Genomic DNA, 18,773 nt, shown 5'->3' with positions numbered 1-18,773 from the left:
CCCACTTTTAAAACAAATCACAAAATTAATGTTCAGGTACAGTAAACAATTAAACAGTTTGTTGGATTTTACAAGAGGATTTAAGTGCAAATGTAAGTTTATTAAAATTACATAGTCTTAAACCACATCCATAACGCAGTATACAGGTCTGCTCTCCCTATATAAAGAGGATATATTTGCAACTGAGGTTTACCAAATTAATTCCTGGGATAGGAGGGGCGGAGTCTTGAACTACAAAGAGACATTAAGCAAATTGTCTCAGATGGAGAGTTAATCAAGAAAACATTAAAGGCTGAGATCAATATTTTGTTTTGATATTAAGGAAATCAATGGATTTCGCGTTAAAAAAACAAGTGGCACCTAGATAAAGATGCTATTTCACAATAGGCAGTAGGGGCTGAATGGCAGGATTAGGCGGGAACAAGGCAGTGGTTTAGACGGTTGTGGCTTAAAACGTATTATCACCGACTATCGATTACTTTTCTCGAGGTCTTCGTAAACGGCGTCAGATTGAGCAACTCTGATCAGGAACTGTACGCTAAAGAAATCTGATCTAATCAAAGTAAACTAAATACAATAAACAGGAACTTGCAGTATTTCTGGCGTTCGTCGCTCGAGCAAGGACAGGCCGAGTCTTCGCGGCGGCAGCCCAGCTTCGCAGTGAGAGCGGTGGCCGCGACCTCCGCGGAGCCCCGCGCCGACCACATGCGCAACCCCCGCGGCTGCGAGTGGGAGGGAATGTCCGGCAACCCGGTGAGGCCAAGGTAGGGTGTTCCAGCGAGGTCTCAAGCTTGATGGGGACTGTAGACTACTGGTATGTGTGGATGGAGAGAGGACGTGCAAAACCTGAGGGGAGGGTGAGTGTGTAGTACATGCCTTGTAAGTATTTGTGGGTGATGGGGCGCTTAACACCCTGGGAGTGGTTAATGAGGATGTTGAGTGTGTAATACATGCTTCCAAAAGGCTTTGGGTAATGGGTGTGCCTCACAGGTACATGATTTCCATGTGCAATGTTCTCGGGATTTGTGGTTGTCCTGTTGGTGATACGGGTGCGATATGGCTTTAAGCTTTTTTGGCTGATTAGTGTTTAACACTGGTACGTGGTTTGAGATGTGAGTGGAGCACTTTGGGGTCGTTGTTCCTCCAGTAGATTATTTATTGATGTTGGAATTTTGTAGTTTTAGTTCTCATGTCTACAAGGAAAGGGGGGCGATGGAGACGACCTCCCCACCCTCCTTCACTGATGTGATGTGTTAATAGAATGCTCGACATTAATGGGAGAGGTTCAGGTTTTAATCTTGTGAGTTATTAACTGGGCAAGAGAAAAAGGACAAGATTACATGGTTGAATTTGTGGTGAAGGGGAGAAAAAAACCCTAGTCTGATGGAGCAGAAAGTTTTAAAAAAACACAAAGCTCCAACTGGATGTGGTTAGAAGTGACTTAGGGTGAAATGCCTAAAATAGGCATGTTCTGACAGGTGGATGGGAGTGATAAAGAAAAAACAAATTTGTTCTGCACATGTGAAAGCTTTTTGCTTAGTTGCAGAATTTTCACCACAACATCAAAGGTCGTAGGATGTGAACCCTGCTCCACCGTCCTAGCATATGGGATAAAGAGCTTTGGCCCCAAATTCTTGGTCAGTGTCTAATGGGATATTCATGTTGAATAGGTGTGAGTGACTGTTGCTGGGCCTGATGTGAAGTGATTCCTTGTGCTAAGGCTGATGAAAGGGGGAGCGCTATACTGAATATGAAGCAAAGACAGTGAATTTGCATAGTACAGTGGGACAGATATCCTGATGCATGGGAATGATGCAGAGTAAAAATATTATCCTGGAACAAATGAATCGTAGAATCATCAAAAATTTACAGCACTGAAGGCCATTTGCCTTTGTATCCCTGCTAGCAGGGGAAAAAATGTCATTTCCCAAAGGCATTACCTCACGTTTCTCTGAAATTCTGTTTGCTGATTTTCTGACCAAGTGACCAAACCATCTATAACTTGCAGTCTAAAACTTTCCCTTACAGTGTCAATTTCAGCTATTATTTGCACTGTCAAATCAAATGGTGATTCTGTAGGCATTCAAGCCACATAATCACTCATCAATGGCATTAGCGCCGGACTATGGAATGAAGGCTCCCGAGTTCGAATCCAAGTCAGGCCAACCCCCCCCCACCCCCCCCCGAGCACGCTTTCCATCCGTGCCGCGTTGAGCATCGAGCTAGCCACTCGGCCTCGTAAAAATAAAAAGGGTCGAGTCAGGAACGTTCATATGGTGACCCGGTTAATCTGAAAGGAGACCAATCCTGACACCATGCCCCAGACAAAAATGGCTGACTGCCTGGTGCAACACACTTAAAAAAACTCATCAAGGACTGTATTCTTAGCCATTTAGGAGAATGAGGGGTGATCAATTAATTTTTTTTATCAGAACTGGTCAATGACAAAGTTTTAACTCTACAGTTGCTGTCTGACCTGCTTAGTATTTTTCTTTATCATTTTCTGTTTTCATATCCTTCTTTTGTCCTACTCTTTGGACCTTGTCACCCAAATGGCTTTAGGTTAGGCAGATTATTTTTTAATGGGCACATGTTTACTATGAACCCCTAGAAACTCCTTAACTGCCTCTCACTGCTCTCCAAGAAGATGGAGACCAGGCACCAGGATGTGGTGAAAATGGTGATGGGAAGAGGGAGACTGACACCATGGACTGAAGGAGAGAGGGGCAGAATACAATAAAGATAAGAAAGAAGAGGGAGTATAGACAATTCAGTGCTCAGACCTGCTGCATCTTCAACTTTGGCAGAATTTTCCAGTGCTATTCTCATAATTCCTTGTTTCTCTTAATGCCCAGAAATCTTTTGATTCCTATTTTGAATGAAGACAATTATGAACCCTTCATGCCCTCCAAGATAGACAAAAGAGTTGCTATTTTCTGGGTGAAGAAATTTCTCATCTGAGTCCGCAACTGCCTAGTTCTTATTCTGAAACTGTGATCCTGGGTCTAGACCCTTCAGTCAGAGGAAGTGCCTTCCTTTTTACTAGCTTGTAAAACCCATCAAGAGTTTTTAACATTTCTATAGGGTTCCCCTCATTCTTCTAAAATCTGTACATTTTAATCTGCTTAATCTTCCCTCATACTTGCCAATCCAAGAATCGGGTTAAAGCCAAAGAATCTTTTTTGCATTCCTTTATGGCAAGTATATCCTTTCTTGAGTAAGGGCCAAAACAGTATATGATGCTGCAGGTGGGGTTTCATCAAGGCTCTATATAATTGTAGCAAGGTTTTCTTTCTCATGTATTTTGATCTTCTCATAATAAAGGCTAACAAACCACTCTCCCTCAATCACTTGCTACAAGAAAACATTGGACTACAGTGATTTGTATGCAAGTACACCTAGGTGTTCTGTTGGATATTAACACTATTCAGTATCTCACCATTTAATAAACTCTATACTCTTTGTCAAATGCACCAACATAGAAAACCTCATATTTTCCCACATCACCTACAATGTTATCATTCAGCCCTGCACACTCACAATTCTACCTAATGCCATCATTCCTAATGAACCCCAATGCTTTCTAACATTTATACTGTTTGCTACTAGTTGATATTGTCTGCATGTGATGTTTTTCAGATATCTTTGCTAGAACAAAGTAATCCACACAGATGGTCTAAAAGCTTCAGGGTCAGAGATTCCAGACACCCAAAATTATTGCTGTAGTGGCTGACGCTCTGACTACACAAATGTCCCAACTATTGATTGATCAACTATACCTGTGACCATGTTCGATGTCCTAAGTGACAAAATCAGTCTGGTCTGAAAACTTCCCTGAATTCAGTCACAATGGTGCAACTAACTTAATCAGTGTTGTTTAGTTTGATGCAAGCCAATTAACATAACCCCATTGTCCTATGTTGATTACATGATCTCACTCTTGTTTATAACAAGAAGCTGAGTAAGGAATATTGGTTAGAAGTTAAATTTGTCGGAAACGACTCTGACCCTGTTGTGCAAGAAAGCTGAGGTTAGCAATAAGCCTCTCAGACCCTGGAAGTTGAATAGTCATCACAATATAATATCTGCACTTTTCACATAAATTGTTGAAGCCCATTGTGAAAAAGAATGAGGGAGACAGACAAATGTTTGATTAAGTACTGTGTAATTGATATAATTCTTTGTAAGTAGTAGAGATTGAGATTGTATTGTGTCTGAACAAGGGACATTTTAAACTGGCTTGATGAAACACAGGATAGAGTATCTATTCATTGAGATTAATTTTGCACCTAATAACATGCAAAAAAGTGAAAAATTAAAGAGTGCAATTTCAACGATTATAATCACTATATAATTAGCCACACCATTTGTAAATTGAGACAGGGAATTGCAGATTAGGGAGGTGAAAATGTGGTTGAAGATTCGTTTGGGGAAAAAGGCAGTTATATTTCATGGACAATGGCAGTACTACTGGGATTAAAAGGCACTTTATCTTTAACTGTATATTCAGATAAGGCTCCAGCTCAGATTATTGTTAATACTGCAGTCAAAGGGGAATTAAAGGTACAAAGTAACAAAAAGGAATGATGAATAATAAAAATGTAAGTTAAAAATTAAAATATGTGCTCTTTTTAAAAAAGAATCTAAGGAAGACATTGAATTGATTGATTGGTGTATTTTTTTCTTTGAGGATACGATCAAGATAATCTTGGTCAGGGAGGAAGGTTATATTGAAAAGCATAAATATAAGGTGGTCACAAAGACCTTAATCTAATAAATGAATGAGAATAATAGATTTTAAACTTAAAAGGGAATATTAGAAATTGTATTGTTAATACTGCAGTCAAAGGGGAATTAAAGGTACAAAGTAACAAAAAGGAATGATGAATAATAAAAATGTAAGTTAAAAATTAAAATATGTGCTCTTTTTAAAAAAGAATCTAAGGAAGACATTGAATTGATTGATTGGTGTATTTTTTTCTTTGAGGATACGATCAAGTAATCTTGGCCGCAAAATGGCTGGACTGGGACCTTGAGGGCTAGGGTAGGATAGGTGAGGATATAATGGGGAATAAGCAGGCAGCAAGACTTTTATAGCTGGAATTTTTTTTAAAGTAAAGGATTTAAAAAAGGACCACCTAGTAGCAGCTGTGAAGTAACTTCTAATCCTTTAATTTAATTTCTAGTGTAAGTGAAAGGATTATGCAAGCATGTAATTTTAATGAGGGATTTTTTAACTTTCACTTGTATTCTCTCAGTGACTCGTACTTGTTATGAATTTTCAGTGTTCAGAAATTGATTTTGCAATGTAAACTAATCTTGCACGACAAATTATTGAAAACAAGGAAGTAGAATAGTGTTGCAAACTTTGGCATCGTGGCATTGCTTACATGAAAGACTCACATCTGTTGTGAGAAACAGTGTTCATTCAGTGTTGGCAGTGCCATTTGTTGCTTATGTGTAAATTCATGCTGTCCATCTTATGGCCAAATAACAATAAGTAAAGCCAGCTTAGACCAATTGAAACTAAACGCGTAATACTTTAAGCCGAAGTTCTCATTGACTGGTATCTGAGTCATAACCTTTTTTCGTTGGTATTTGGAGCAAGTGATTGACAGAGCACAATCAAATAGCCAGGCTGTTTTTTTGAGAAGCAGCAGCGGATGCTTTATACTGCTCAGTAAATATATTCTCTACTCATAAAGCCTGCAGGTCTATTTTAAATGAAAGTAGGAGGAGGTTGGGTCTAATAATGAAAGTGAGGCATTTCATTACCCTTCACAAGTGTTCAGTAAATTATAATGAAAACTCACCTCTACAAATATTTTCAGCAATACTCCCCCTCACTCACCTATCAAATAGCTCCTACTCTCTGGACCTTGTAGATTTGCAATAAGAATCAAATACCACTGTCAACACCAACAATCATATTGATGAAGTAAGAATACAAATTATGTGTGTTTCTTGCAAAATGGTCAAACTGGTAAGTTTATTTTATTGTATTGCAGTCACTTGCGCTATCGAGCATTCACATTTTCCCCTCGCATGTACCCAATAGTACTCCAGATCTCAAATCCACATCTTACAGCTTCCACACATTCCTAGCTAGTCATCCAAAGCAAGCAAATGGTAAGACACTTGCTATACACTTTCCTGTCACTTGTAGAAGCTGCTACATTAGCAATTCTAGCAGTGGACTCATGTGGTCAGGTCTTTGTGCATTGGTAAGTGGTGCAGCAGCACAAAGATTATTGAAGATATTGGGATCCTCTGAATAAACTTTCGGTTTCTCATTCCACAATCAATTCTAATTTAGAAGCTGGATTTGATGTGAGTATACAGTACTGTGCAAAAGTCTTAAGCACATATCTATAGCTAGGGTGCTTAAGATTTTTGTACAATACTGTGTTTGCCAACATGGAGTGGAGAGTGAGTTTGTAAATCTGGCAGGAGCAAAGGATGTTGGGAATGGTGAGGGTGGAGTGCTGCAGAAGGGGTATGGGGGAAGTGTGGCAGAGGAGGATTGTTGGTGTGGGAATTGTTTGGAATCGAATGATCTTGCATGGTGTCTCAGGGCTGGGTTTGTCTGCACCAACACCACTTGCACGGTTCGCAGGGCACTGAAAAATACGATAGGACGGAGGGTTTGGGAATACAGATCCATAATTACTTTAAAATGCATCACTGGTAGATAGGGTCCTAAAGAAAGCTTTTGGCACATTGGCATATTGGGTACAGGAGTTGGGCTATTATGTTGAAGTTGTTTAAGATGTCGTTGAGGCCTAATTTGGAGTATTGTGTGCAGTTTTAGTCACGTATCTACAGGATAGATGTCACTAAGATTGAAAGAGTGCCCAAAAAAATCTGCAAGGATGTTGCCAGGACTTGAGGACTTGAGTTATAGGCAAAGGTTGAGTAGGTTAGGACTTTATTCCTTGGGCATAGGAGAATGATGGGAGATTTCACAGAGATATACAAAATTACAAGGGATATAAATAAGATAAATGCAAGCAGGCTTTTTCCACTGAGGTTGAGTGAGACTGGAATTAGAGGTCATTGGTTAAGGGTGAAAGGTGAAATGTTTAAGGAAAACATGAGGGGGAGCTTCACTCAAATGTTGGACAGAGTATGGAACGAGCTGTCAGTGGAAGTGGTGGATCTGGGTTCGATTTCAACATCTAAGAAAATTTTGAATCGAAATATGGATGGGAGGAGTATGGAGGGCTATGATTCAGGTGCAGGTCAATTATTAATAGGCCTATTAATAGTTTGGCACGGACAAGATGGACAGAAGGGCTGTTTCTTTGCTATAGTGCTCTATGACTTAGAAAGCTGAATTTGCTGGAAACTATCAGCTAGCAGGCACCATCTATGTGAAAGAGAATCTGACTTCACTTTACTTTTCTAATTTCTCATTCACTATTTTCCAGCCTGAAATGGTAACACTTTCATTTTGCACAGCTGCGGCCTGATCTGCAGAGTGTTTTCAACATTTTTCTATTGGTTTAATTCCCTATAATGCTGCTCAGAAATAAACACAGAAAGTAGAATCAAGATTAGGCAATTCCGCTCCTTGTACCTGATCTAGCATTCAAAAGGATCATGACTGATTTTTCTTAGCTTCGACTCACTTTCCCACACAAGTGCTATAATCCTTCATTCCCATGCCGTCTGAAAATCTATAGATCTGTCCTGAATGTAGTCATTAAATGGGCTTCTTCTGCCAGCTTGAGTGGCGAATTAAAATATCTCTAAAAGACAATTGGGATGCTGTCAGTTTTCTGTAGAGAATCCCCAAACTTTGTTACCTTCCCTCCCAACCCTTACCTACCCCTGCCCCTCCCCCCCACAATCCTCTTGTGTTTACTTATTGTCTGTTATTCTCAACCCAAGGAAAATAACTTTTTCAGCAGAGAGTATTTGTCATTGACCTAATATAATAGTGGACAACATTTGGAGATGTAATTGTATTGCAAACTCTAATCTGGAATAACTCAAATTTTAAAAAAATAGCACCCCTCAACTTTTCAGCAACAGGCAGAGGATTTTTTGCATGATTATGGCAGCAGAATGTGGTAGATCTCAATCACCATCTCTTGGGAGTCCACATGGTAAATATTTGGTGCAAATATGGTAAGCTGTCCATGAACACTTTTTTTGCAAGATAGTTCCTCCAGGTCAGCACCCTTCCTCTCTGTTCCTGCCTCTCCTAGCAGATCTGCTTGTCTGCTCTTCCTCTCTTATCTTATTAGCTGCTCATGGAAATACCATCAAAGCACCCATCCATGCCTAGAGATGGAGTTGGAGAAAGAAATATAAATGGGATATTAAATAGAATCTCTGTAGAGACACTGCAGAATAGACAGGATAATACCTTCGTTGAATATTTTGCGTAAACTCAACTCAATTCCAATTACCGGTATTCCTGGTGGTCTTAATCCAGAGAAATTTTGCATGCTAAAAGGTAGTTTTCCCATATATGTTTAATTTGATTTTAGCTGGATCAATGTGCACCAATTTGTTAGAAGTGACACAGAAACAGCATTGTATACTGACATGAATTTACTGATTTCCATATGTTGTACTACATAGTGCATTTGTAACTTGCAGACAAGATTGCAAATGTACTTGCACCTATACCAGTGGGGGGTGGGGGTGGAGGTTCTAAAATGTAGGTGACAGGATTAGTAAATTTGAACCTGACTCCAAGATTGATGGTACAGTGGACAGTGAAGAAGGTTGTCTCAGGTTACAATAGATCTAAGACAATTGGAAAAGTGAGCAAGGGAATGTCTGATGGAATTGAACTTAGACAAGTGCAAAGTGATGATTTGTTGGCATGCTAAATCAAGCCAGGACTTAAAGATCCTGGAAGGTGTTATTGAACAGCTAGACCTTGGGCTAGCAATACATATTTCACTGAAGGTGGCAATACAGATAGACTAAGTGGTGCTGCTTTCATTGCCAACACCTTGGAACATCATGTTACAATTGTATAAATCACTGGTTAGGCTGTGCTTGAAATATCATGTGTAGTTCCAGCTGCCGTGCAAACTATTAAACCATGGAGGGTGCATAAAGGATTCGCGGAAACGTTTCTTGGACTGGATGGCTTAAGCAAAAAGGAGAGATTTGATAGGCTGGAACTATTTTCCTTGGAGCAAAGAAGTCAGCACCTTATAGAAATTTATAAAATTACAGGAGACTTAGAGGGGTGATCTTATGGAGGTTTATAAAAGTTATGAGGGGCATAGTCAGGGTAGAGAGTTGGTCTTTTACCCAAGATAGGGGACTCTAAACTGAGGATATAGGTTTCAGGCGTGAGGAGAAAGACTTTTAAGGAGAACATATAGGCAAGTTTTTCACACGGTGGGTATATGGAATGAACTGCAGGAGGAGGTGGTAGAGACAAGTACAGTTATAATAATTAAAATATATTTGGACAAGTACGTGGATAGGAAAGATTTAGAGAGATATGGGCTAAACACAGGTCAACAGGATCTGCATAGGTAGGCAGTTGGTTGGCATGGATGAGCTGGGCTGAAGGAGCTGCGGTGCTGTGCAACTCTTTGATTCTATATCCCAGAATTTCTTTTCATTGGCAAGGTGTGTCCTCAAGGATCGTTTTGGGATTACTAACTGTGTTTTAATGAGTTAGATGATAGGACAAATAATATTTATGCCTGGCCATAGCACAAAGACGGCGTAAGCAATGTGTATGGATGCATCAAATCACAAGAACGACATAAAATGATTAGGCAATTCTATGGCAAATGGGGTTCAATTTTGATTTCTACGGAATACTTTCTAAATGGTTGAAACCTAGAAACAGTGGAGGTCCAAAGAGAATTAAGATTTGCCTATATCGATAAAATAATCACAAAAGCTAATGGTAATACTGCCTTAAAGATAGCAGCTACAGATTGTATTTGAGTGGTATGAACCCCATAACTTGGGAAGTATACATTGGTGTTTCAAGGCAAGGATTTGACAGCATGTTAATAAGCAATAGGAAATGAGGTATAAGGAGATTTTAGACAAACTCTGGGTGTATTACCTACCATTTTAAGGTGTCATAGAGTCATACCACATGGAAACAGCTTAACTCACCCATGCCAGCTGTGACGCCCAGCGAGTTAATCACATCTGCCCATGTTTGGCCCACACCCTCTGAACCTCTCCTGTCTAATTTAATCAAATATCTCAAGGGAGTCAGGAACTGATTGGTAGATAAAAGAGAAACTCCCTAGTTGGGTGAATGCAGGACAATAGACCATGGTCTTAAGATTAGATTTGTACCTTTAGAAACAAAGTTAAACAGCACAGAAAGAATGTTAGAAGTTCAGAATTATTTTCACAAATTGCATTTGCTGTTAGATCAGTTTCTGTTTGATTAGATTTATAGAGATTTGTGAACCAAGGTGTTTAGAGGGAAACAGAACAAAAGTGAGTTCAGAAGCTCAGTCACTAATCAGCATAATTTATTTAAATGTTAGAAGAGGATTGAGGAGCCGAAGGGCTGACAATTGTCCTCTGTTCAAAGGCAGAAAGAGGCAGATGCCAGGGACTATATATAGGACTGAAAGAGTCCGATACCAAGGGTTGAAGGGTTTAAAAAAGCTAATCTTGTGTAGAGGTTGGGGAAGAAAAAGCTGAAAGGAGCCTTCCGTAGTAACCCAATTTCTGGAAGTTTCTTATAATACTTTACGGAATGCCAGCCCAAGCAGCGAATGCGAAAGCTTGGTGAATCAGTACAGCGCTGTAACTCTGCCCTCTGTAAAGGGCACTCGCCAGTAATCGCAGTGCAGAACGGGGATTGCCAGGTTGTTGTGGTCGCTGACCTGTAGTAACGAATTGAATTGTAGATTGAATATAAAGAAGGTATTTTAGAATTGGGCACACGAATAAGGTTTAGATTAATGAATGCAGCTTGTATCCTGAATTGTTTTCATAGCTCTGGCGGTGTGTTGCTTTCGGTTTTGCTGATTGTTGCGGTTTCTCTCCCCTGCACAGTGGTATGAAATAGTTGAGTCTGGAACTGTCGGTGACGCTATTCCCCTTCCTCGCCAGTGAAAGCGCCCGAGCAAACTGTACCCGGCACTCAAGGTGAAGGCGGAGAACAAAAAAAATCCTCTCGTTAAACTGCAAAATGGATGCACATCTTGCTCACAGTATCAACAGTCCGACCAGCCCCTGTAATGATATGTTGAAAAATATAAGTAATTTGGAGGCCATACAACTGTGTGACAGAGAAGGTAAGGCTGATTATGGAGGAAATATTAAAAGCAGAGTGTGGAAAGCTACCCTGTTGGCTAATGCCTGCGAGTGTTCATTGTCAAGTACATGGGATTTAAATTTTCTGGTGGATGTGCCAATTGCTCGGCTCAGCCGTGTTCCACTGCTGAATGATAGCTTTTATTTCCGCACAGTAGAACTGAAGCGCATTCGTTTGTTATAGTATTCCGTTTGCCTGTCAGTTTTTCATATTGCCTGTCTGATCAGTTTAATTATACAGCCTACTCCAACCTTCGTTATCCTTAAACCAAAAGCGCGTAATGGTTCGTCAGATCGGTAAAACTGTTCGCAAGATATAACTAAAATTTGGTTATGTTTTCAGCACCATGGACAAGATAGGACAGGGTCGCTCTGTCCATTGCAGTGGGTCGTCAAACAAAATAAATGCACTGTACTTGTCGGCTGTAGTACACAATGGTTGATTCAGTCAAGGCATTCAACTTGACTTGCCTTTTGTATTAATCAAATTGCTTGGGTTTCTGGAATAAAACACTCATCTGTGCATAAACGAATTGCTGAGATTAATACTTAGTTGGTAGCAGGCGATGTTTTTTGTCACATGGCTAGAATAATTGATGCTGAAGTTCCCTGAGTCACTGTCTTAAACAAATTAACCAAAGTGAATGAGCTTTTAACATAAAGTATTTTTTCCAATAGTCACACTGAAACATTGAAACATAACATTTCAAAAGATTTAAACCAAAAATTGAAGTTTTCCTTGGAGCCATTTAATTCCATTAATAGTTTTACTCTATCAGCTAGACTTGCTTATAGAGTAGAATATTTTTAAATAACAACATTTTTGTTGTTTTCTAAATACAACCAATGTAAAATGGATCAAGTGTATTCATTATGTAAATGTGTTATGCTAAATTAAATTCATTGAAATATTATAAATCTGAGTAGTTAACTATGCATATTTACACAAACAGGGAGGAAAAAAGAATATAACTTTAAAGACCCTTAATATCAGAGAGACATACAGCACAGGAACAGGCCCTTCAGCCCATCTAGTCCATACCAATCTATTTAAACTGCCTACTCCCATCGACCTGCACCAGGACCATGGCCCTCCATACCCCTACCATCCATGTACCTATCCAAACTTCTCTTAAACATAGCATTCGAGCTTTCATGCACCACCTGCACTGGCAGCTTGTTCCACACTCTCCCGGCCCTCTAAGTGAAGAAGTTTCCCCTCGTGCTCCCCTTAAACATTCCTCCTTTCACCCTTAACCCATGACCTCTAGTTGTAGTCCCACCAACCTCAGTGGAAAAAGTCTGCTTGCATTAACCCTCATAATTTTGTATACCTCTATCAAATCTCCTCTCAATCTTTTATGTTCCAAGGAATAAAGTCCTAGCCTATTCAATCTTTCCATATAACTCAGGTCCTCCAGACATAGCAAAATCCTTGTAATTTTTCTCTGTACTCTTTCAACCTTAATTACATTTTTCCTGTAGGTAGGTGTCCAAAATTGCACGCAATACTCCAAATTAGGCCTCACCAATGTCTTATATAACTTCAACGTAACATCTCATCTCCTATACTCAATACTTTGATTTATGAAGGCCACAGAGCCAAAAATTTCCTTTATGACCCTAGTAACCTGTGATGCCATGTTCAATGAATTATAGATTGGTATGCCCAGATCCCTACTACAGTCCTCAATTCATTGTGTAAGATGTGCCCTGGTTGGTCCTACAGAAGTGCAACACCTCACATTTGTCTGCATTAAATTCCATCAGCCATTTTTCAGCCCATTTTTCCGCCCATTTTTCCAGCTGTTCCAGATCCTGCTCAAGTGTTGATAGTCCTCCTCACTATCCACTACACCCCCAATCTTGGTGTCATCTGCAAATTTGCTGACCCAGTTAACCACATTATCATCCAAACCATTGATATAGATGACAAACAACAGAACACACACAAAATGCTGGAGAAACTATGCAGTTTCAACTAAGCAGTTGACTATTTACTCTTTTCTATAGATGCTGCCTGGCCTGCTGAGTTCCTCCAGCATTTTGTGTGCATTTTTTGGATTTCCAGCATCTGTAAATTTTTTGGCTTTATGCTACAAACAACAATGGACCCAGCATTGATCCTGCGGCATTCCACTAGTCACAGGCCTCCAGATGGAGAGGCAAACATCTACTACCGCACTCTGGCTTCTCTCACTAAGCCTATGTCTAATCCAATTTTTAAATGCCAAACGACTGAACATCCTTGACCAGCCTCCCATGTGGAACCTTGTCAAATGCCTTGCTAAAGTCCATGTAGGCAACATCTACTGCCTTGCCTTCATCAACTTTCCTGGTAACTTCTTCAAAAAAACTCTGTAAGATTGGTTAGATTTGACCTACCAAGCGCAAAGCCATGCTGACTATCCCTGATCAGTCCCTACTTATCCAAATACTTATATATCTGGTCCCTTAGAATACCTTCCAATAAGTCTCCAACTGTTGATGTCAGGCTCACCAGCTATAATTGCCTGATTTATTTTTAGAGCTTTTCTTAAACAGTGGAACATCAGCAAATTTACTAACCCATCCCTCCACTTCTTCATCCAGGTCATTTATAAAACTCACGAAGAGTAGGATCCCAGAACAGATCCCTGAGGCACACCACTGGTGACCGACCTCCATGCAGAATATGACCTGTCTACAACCACTCTTTGCCTTCTGTGGGCAAGCCAGTTCTAGATCCACAAAGCAATTTCCTCTTGTATCCCATGCCTCCTTACTTTCTCAATAAGCCTTGCATGGGGTACTTTGTCAAATGCCTTGCTGAAATCCATATACACTTTAGATTACTTTGACACAAAAGAGTCTTTTTCTGTTGATCACCGTCAAAAAGAGACAAATTCAATCCACTGTAATTCAATGTTGTAAAACAGTAAACCATGAGAACTTCCCAAGGGGGGTTGGCTACTTTTTATAGATACTGTATTTAGAGACACAGCATGGGATAGGCCCTTCTAGCCCCTTGAATCGCACTGTCCAGCAACCTACTTTCTCAAACCTAGCCTAATCATGAGACTATTTACAAAGACCTATTAACCTACTAACAGGTACATCTTTGGACTGTGGGAGGAAACACACAAGCATACAAACTTGCTTACAGAGGGTGCTGTAATTGAACTCCAAACTTAGCTCCGAGTTGTAATAGTGTCGTGCTCACTGCTAAACTACCATGGTGCCCTATCACTTTTGTCTTGTCCACACTGAGGCTCAGGTTGTTGTCCTTGCACCACTTGACAAGCCCCTCTACCTCCTCTCTGTATGCTAATTCATCATTATTGTTGATGAGGCCAACCACTGTAGTATCATCAGAAAATTTGATGATGCAATTTGAACTGAACCTGGTAATGCTGTCATGAGTCAGCAGCATGAACAGCAGTGGTTCAATTGAAGATTGCTGTTGTTTTTTTCTAAAAGTTCTTTGAGGCATGAAATGCTCATTGACACCTCTACAAGCCTTGGTATATCTTGCTAGGTTGCAATCTTGCTCTTCTAGCATTGACAAACCTTCAAATTTCTTCCAAGTTGCTGCTAATCATTTGGTTAGTGAATCTCTTTTCATGTACTGGTCTTTAAACTTTTTTTTCCCACTTCTTGCAATTGCTTGTCCAGGGCCATAAGTTCTCTATTACTTAGCTCTTCTGCTTCAGTTTCAGGCAAGTTGGTGACATCATCCTTATTAACCTCAAGCTAAAGCTGAATACCCGAGGGCACCATTTTCTTCTTCGCTTCTCCAACCATCTTCTTGAAAGGTCCTTGGAAACTGTGAAGCAAATGTGTTTTCCATACATCATTGATATTTTGTCTCTGACTGAGCATCTACAGTATTCTTCACTGCATTATAGCTGTTGTATAACTTCAAAAAACTCCCTTAGTCATGCTTATTGCTCTTTCAGTTACTTTAATAACATGAGAAAATGTCTGGCAATTGTGAAATTGCAATTGCTCTTTGACCCATTTGCTGGAGAACTGCTGTTTTGTTCCATGGCAAGTACACAACCTTGACATTTGGATGAGAATTAACCAAAAATGCAGGATGTCTGACATCATTATTGAGAACCAATGAAGTCTCGAATGCCAGACTCGTGGAAATATAGTATCACTTGACATCAGGAGCAGATGGTTGATCAACCAGTCTTCAAAAAGGTCAGTGTCACCCAAGCCATTCTGCTGGACTTTCAGTTGACCAGAAGAAATGCATTCTGAATTCCTTTAAGAACCCAGGGTTTCTCAAACAGATAAACAAGCAAAGGCTTAAGTTTGCAATCTCCTGTTGCATTTCTGCCAAGTAATAGGCCTGTCTCTCTTTTCCTGATTTATGTCCTGGAGCATTCGATCATGGCTGACTTATTTTCCCTCTCAACCCCATTCTCCGACCTTCTCCACATAACTTTCGACACCCTTACTAATTAAGAACCTATTAACCGCCACCTCAAATATATCCAATGACTTGGTCTTCACAGCACTCTATTCCACAGATACAGTAACCTCTGGCTAAGGAAATTGCTCCTCATCCCTGTTCAAAAGGTATTCTGAGGCTGTGTCCTCTGGTCCGAGATTATCAGAAACATCCACTTCATGTCCATACTATCTAGGTCTCAGCATTGCATTCTTACTTTTAAAATCCCTTTGCACCTCCAATTTCTGAATTTACCTCCCATCTGGCCGCGAAGCCATCAATTCCATCATCCAGATCATAAGTTGAAAATTAGTAGATCTAACACCAATCCCTGCAGAACACCACTTTTCTTAGTTGCGCTACCATGTTCTTTGCTTTTGGGAGGCTTGATAATGTTAAAATATTGTAAGAAATATCATACAGCACAGTATCTGTACAGTGTTTGCAAAGAATCACAAACATTGCTTTCAATATGGAATCTATTCCTTTGCTTTCACAGATGTTCTCTGACCTGCTGAGTTCCTCCAGGTCTCAACATGCTAGTCTCAGGTTGTGAGACTGGAGTGGTGAGAGACTCTCGTTTCCAATCAGATACTCTGATTTGCTCAGTGCAGATGGGAAAATGCCATTCATGGGAACCAATGTGTGAATGTAAATTGGGTTTTAATCTATGTATGCTTACTCATTCCTATGGGATGAACATAAATAACCCGAGGCTGACCTGGAAATCATTCACCATTTTCTTGCTCATTTACTTAATCTGCCTGTTTTTCTCTGCCGACTGTTTGCTTCCTATCCACACCTCATTTTCTCACCTAGCTATCTATCATCAGCAAACTTGCAACTGCTACCTATGTAACCCTGTAAATTTTCATTTCCATGTATTTTTTCTTGAATCAGTCTCTTATATGATGTCATACCAAAGAGCCCTTTGAATGTCCAGACATACCGTACCAATAGCTCACTGTCAAATTCTTTCTGATCAGGTTAGCTTGAAAGATTGTCTTTTATTCCCGTTTATTTACTTTCCGTCTGTTTTAAAGTTATCGGTATAACCATAAATTTGTTAATATCAATTTTAATGTATTTATAACATAAACACAAAATGAAAATTAAACTTTTATTTAAACAATATATTAATATTTAAAATGTTGATGCTTAATGGCATTGAGTAATGCGGAGGGACTGTCTAGAATCAGGAACAGATTTAATGTCACTGGCATAAATCGTGAAATTTGTTAACGTTACGGCAGCAGTACAATGAAATACATGATAAATATAGGGAAAAAACTGAATTACAGTAAGTATGTGTGTGTATGTATGGATATATGTATATATGTTTATTAAATAGTTAACATAAGTAGTGCAAAAAAGACACCAATAAAAATGCAGTGAGGTACTGTTCATGGCTTCAATGTCCATTCAGAAATTGCATGGCAGAGGGGAAGAAGCTGTTTCTGAATCACTAAGTGAGTGCCTTCAGGCTTCCGTACCTCCTTCCCAACAGTAACAATGAGAAGAGGGCATATCCTGGGTGGTGGAGGTCCTTAATGATGGACACTGCCTTCCTAAGGCACCGCTCCTTGGTTAGTACCTATGATGCAGCTGACTAGTTTAACAAGTTTCTGCAACTTCGAACTTGTACAGTAGACCAACTCCTCCGCCCCAAACCTCTTCAAACTCTTAATGAAATATAGCCACTGTCTTGCCTTCTTTATAGTTTCATCAATATGTTGCGTCCTGCTTAGATCCTCAGCGATATTAAGATGGACTTATTTTCCATCTGGCATAGTTTGCATTTTGTTGTTTGATTGTTTGTGATTTTTGTATTGCTATATTTATGCTCTATTCTTGGTTGGTGCGGCTGTAACGAAACCCAATTTCCTTCGGGATCAATAAAGTATATCTATCTATCTATCTATCTATCTATGATACTGACACCCAGGAATTTGAAATTGCTCAGTCTCTCCACTTCTGATTCCTCTATAAGGATTGGTTTGTGTTCCCTTGTCTTACCCTTTCTGATGTCCACAATCAGCTCTTTGGTCTTGCTAAGGTTGAGTACAAGGTTGTTGCTGTGACACCACTCAACTAACTGATATATCTGGCTTCTGTACACCCTTTTGTTACTACCAGAAATTCTGCAAACAATGGTTTTATCATCAGCAAATGTTTAGATGGCATTTGAGCTATGCTTAGCCATACAGTTGTGAGTGTAGAAAGAGTAGACCAGTGAACTAGACACACACCCCTGAGGTGCACAAGGGGATTGAACTCTCACAGCATTCTGAGAATTGGCATCTGGAAATAAAAAAAGTGGTCAGAGTGATGAATCTTCAAGTTAATTGCAGTTGCTATTAAAGGTAATAGGTGTGCTAGGTTCAGATGGAGACATTGGAATGAGTTCAGAGCAGAGCTGGACACCTGAATGATGCCTGTTATAAGGTGGGTAGATTAATGATGAGAAATAGTTTAGCAAACAATACAGAGAAATAAGTAAAATATACATTTGTAGACTTTCATTGGACTGGAGACTTTTCTAGTAAATTAGGAAAATTTTCAGACATTTACAAATTGAAATGAGTATTCCCTGCATGAGTTTTGACAGTTATAAGCTTTTTTATGTAGTAGATTTTAAGGGTGAACTAAATATATTAGAAATTTCCTTCAGTCTAAGTGTTCTGTAATCTTAAATACTTCATAAAATTTAATATATTGTTCTTACCACCTGCTGCCCTTGTACACAAAGAATCTGCAATTTAAGTTTTGAACCCTGAAGCAGGTGTATTTTTCTAATCACATCAAAATGGTACTTTGTGACAATTGTAATAGCTCCTGCAATTAATATATTTGCATCAAACTGACAGTAGCCATTGGTGCACAATTAAATAACTCAAGGTGTCATTAAACATTAAGGCATAGTTCATACACTGATATTCATTTAAATAATGTTGTGTACTCTGGACATTAGTTGTGAACATGCATCAGAGTAAATATAAATGCATGATTTGCTATGACATATGTACAAGTGACTTAAGATGAAATTGTTGAATGCTAT

The 18,773-nt window shown here is 39.5% G+C and overlaps 1 protein-coding gene across 4 annotated transcripts in view; it reads left to right on the top strand.

Moving 5' to 3' along the window:
* The first annotated feature begins 413 nt into the window (after positions 1-413).
* The window catches only part of phyhiplb (phytanoyl-CoA 2-hydroxylase interacting protein-like b), an 84,080-nt gene continuing 65,720 nt past the window's right edge, over positions 414-18,773 (top strand). The window contains exons 1-2 of one of the 4 annotated variants that reach the window (XM_063071582.1): positions 414-764; positions 11,014-11,255. In XM_063071582.1, the coding sequence (XP_062927652.1) occupies positions 11,150-11,255 (106 nt within the window). In that variant the 5' untranslated portion in view covers positions 414-764; positions 11,014-11,149. Of the gene's footprint in view, positions 858-10,743; positions 10,882-11,013; positions 11,256-18,773 lie in introns of those variants that run through there. The other 3 variants (XM_063071584.1, XM_063071583.1, XM_063071585.1) reach the window with 3 other exon arrangements.

The sequence above is a fragment of the Mobula hypostoma genome, chromosome 19, assembly GCF_963921235.1.
Source record: "Mobula hypostoma chromosome 19, sMobHyp1.1, whole genome shotgun sequence".
NCBI classification, from domain to species: Eukaryota; Metazoa; Chordata; class Chondrichthyes; order Myliobatiformes; family Myliobatidae; genus Mobula; species Mobula hypostoma.
Note: the sequence above shows the minus strand (reverse complement) of the source record. Positions and strands in the feature narration are given on the sequence as shown.